The sequence below is a fragment of the Myotis davidii genome, unplaced genomic scaffold (genome assembly GCF_000327345.1).
Source record: "Myotis davidii unplaced genomic scaffold, ASM32734v1 scaffold663, whole genome shotgun sequence".
NCBI classification, from domain to species: Eukaryota; Metazoa; Chordata; class Mammalia; order Chiroptera; family Vespertilionidae; genus Myotis; species Myotis davidii.
The window spans coordinates 2974697-2975753 of record NW_006295816.1 but is presented as its reverse complement, the minus strand read 5'-3'; the positions used below and the strand labels follow the sequence as shown (position 1 = coordinate 2975753).

The 1057-nt window shown below is 59.8% G+C and overlaps 1 protein-coding gene across 1 annotated transcript in view; it reads left to right on the top strand.

Moving 5' to 3' along the window:
• Positions 1-569: 569 nt before the first annotated feature.
• Positions 570-1057, top strand: part of LOC102751911 (IQ domain-containing protein F1) — a 773-nt gene continuing 285 nt past the window's right edge. Inside the window, exons 1-2 of the mRNA XM_015568297.1 lie at positions 570-584; positions 915-1051. Of these exons, the coding sequence (XP_015423783.1) occupies positions 570-584; positions 915-1051 (152 nt within the window). The remainder of the gene's footprint in view (positions 585-914; positions 1052-1057) is intronic.

The window sequence follows — 1057 nt, the reverse complement described above, 5'->3', positions numbered from 1 at the left end:
CGGGGCTAGGTCTGCGGAATGGAGTGGCCCGCACAGGAGAAGGGGCCTCGGGAAGGGCTGCGAGCTTGTGCATGTATGTTTGCCTGTTCGTTAAGATTGAAGTGGGGACGTGAGGATGGGGGAGAGATGGGCGGTGGAGCTGCAAGCATGTCAAACTCGCGGCTGTCGCCTGGTGTGGAGGAAACTTTCATTTGGTTAATCTTCAGCTGAGGATACTTTTCCCATTGCTTTTCGGAGAGTGTGCAAGGGAGGACAGGAGGGGGGAGGGGGGAGGAAGAGAGAGAGAGATAGATATCATTGTTTGCTTCTAGCACCTGCCCTGAACGGGGTAGGGAGCAAATCCCCAACCCAGGTATGTGCCCTTGACCGGGAATCGAACCTGTGACCCTTTGGTGCAGAAGCCAACGCTCTAACCACTGAGGGCCACCAGCCAGGGCCGGAGGAAACAATACTGTGGCATGCAGGGGAAGAGCATGCTGTGAACTGGAGTTGGGGTGAAAGATGAAAGGGCAGAATTAGCAAAAGATGCCCCTTCTCCAGAAAGTGGGTGGGGCCTGGGGGAGGGGGTCATGGATCCTGGGCAGGTAAACACGGTCACCCTTTGACTGGCAGCTCATGGTGCTCTTGCCCCTGGCTGGCCTCCTAGAGTCACATGAAACTGGCCGCCAGGGCCGCTGTGATCCCATTTTATGGATGGGGAGGCTCAGCGGTCAGTGTGTCCATGTCCGTCAGCCAGGGAGGGACAGAGACGGGACACCGGCGTGGCCTCTGGGTCCAGTCCGGGCCCTGCCCAGTGTTTCTGAGGCCGGGAGGAGGGGTGATTACTGAGGGGGAGTCCGGGTCCCTTCGTGGCAAACCCCCAGCTCTGAAGGGGGGGGCACGCTCTGAACGGCCTCTTCTTTTTTCCTTGCAAGATCTTAAAACACAAAAGCAGGCCCCCCCCTCGCGACCCGGAAGTGGTGAAGATCCAGGCCTGGTGGCGGGGCGTCCTGGTGCGCCGGTCGCTGCTGTTCGCCGCCCTCGGGGCGCTGACCATCCAGCGCTGGTGGAAGCGGAT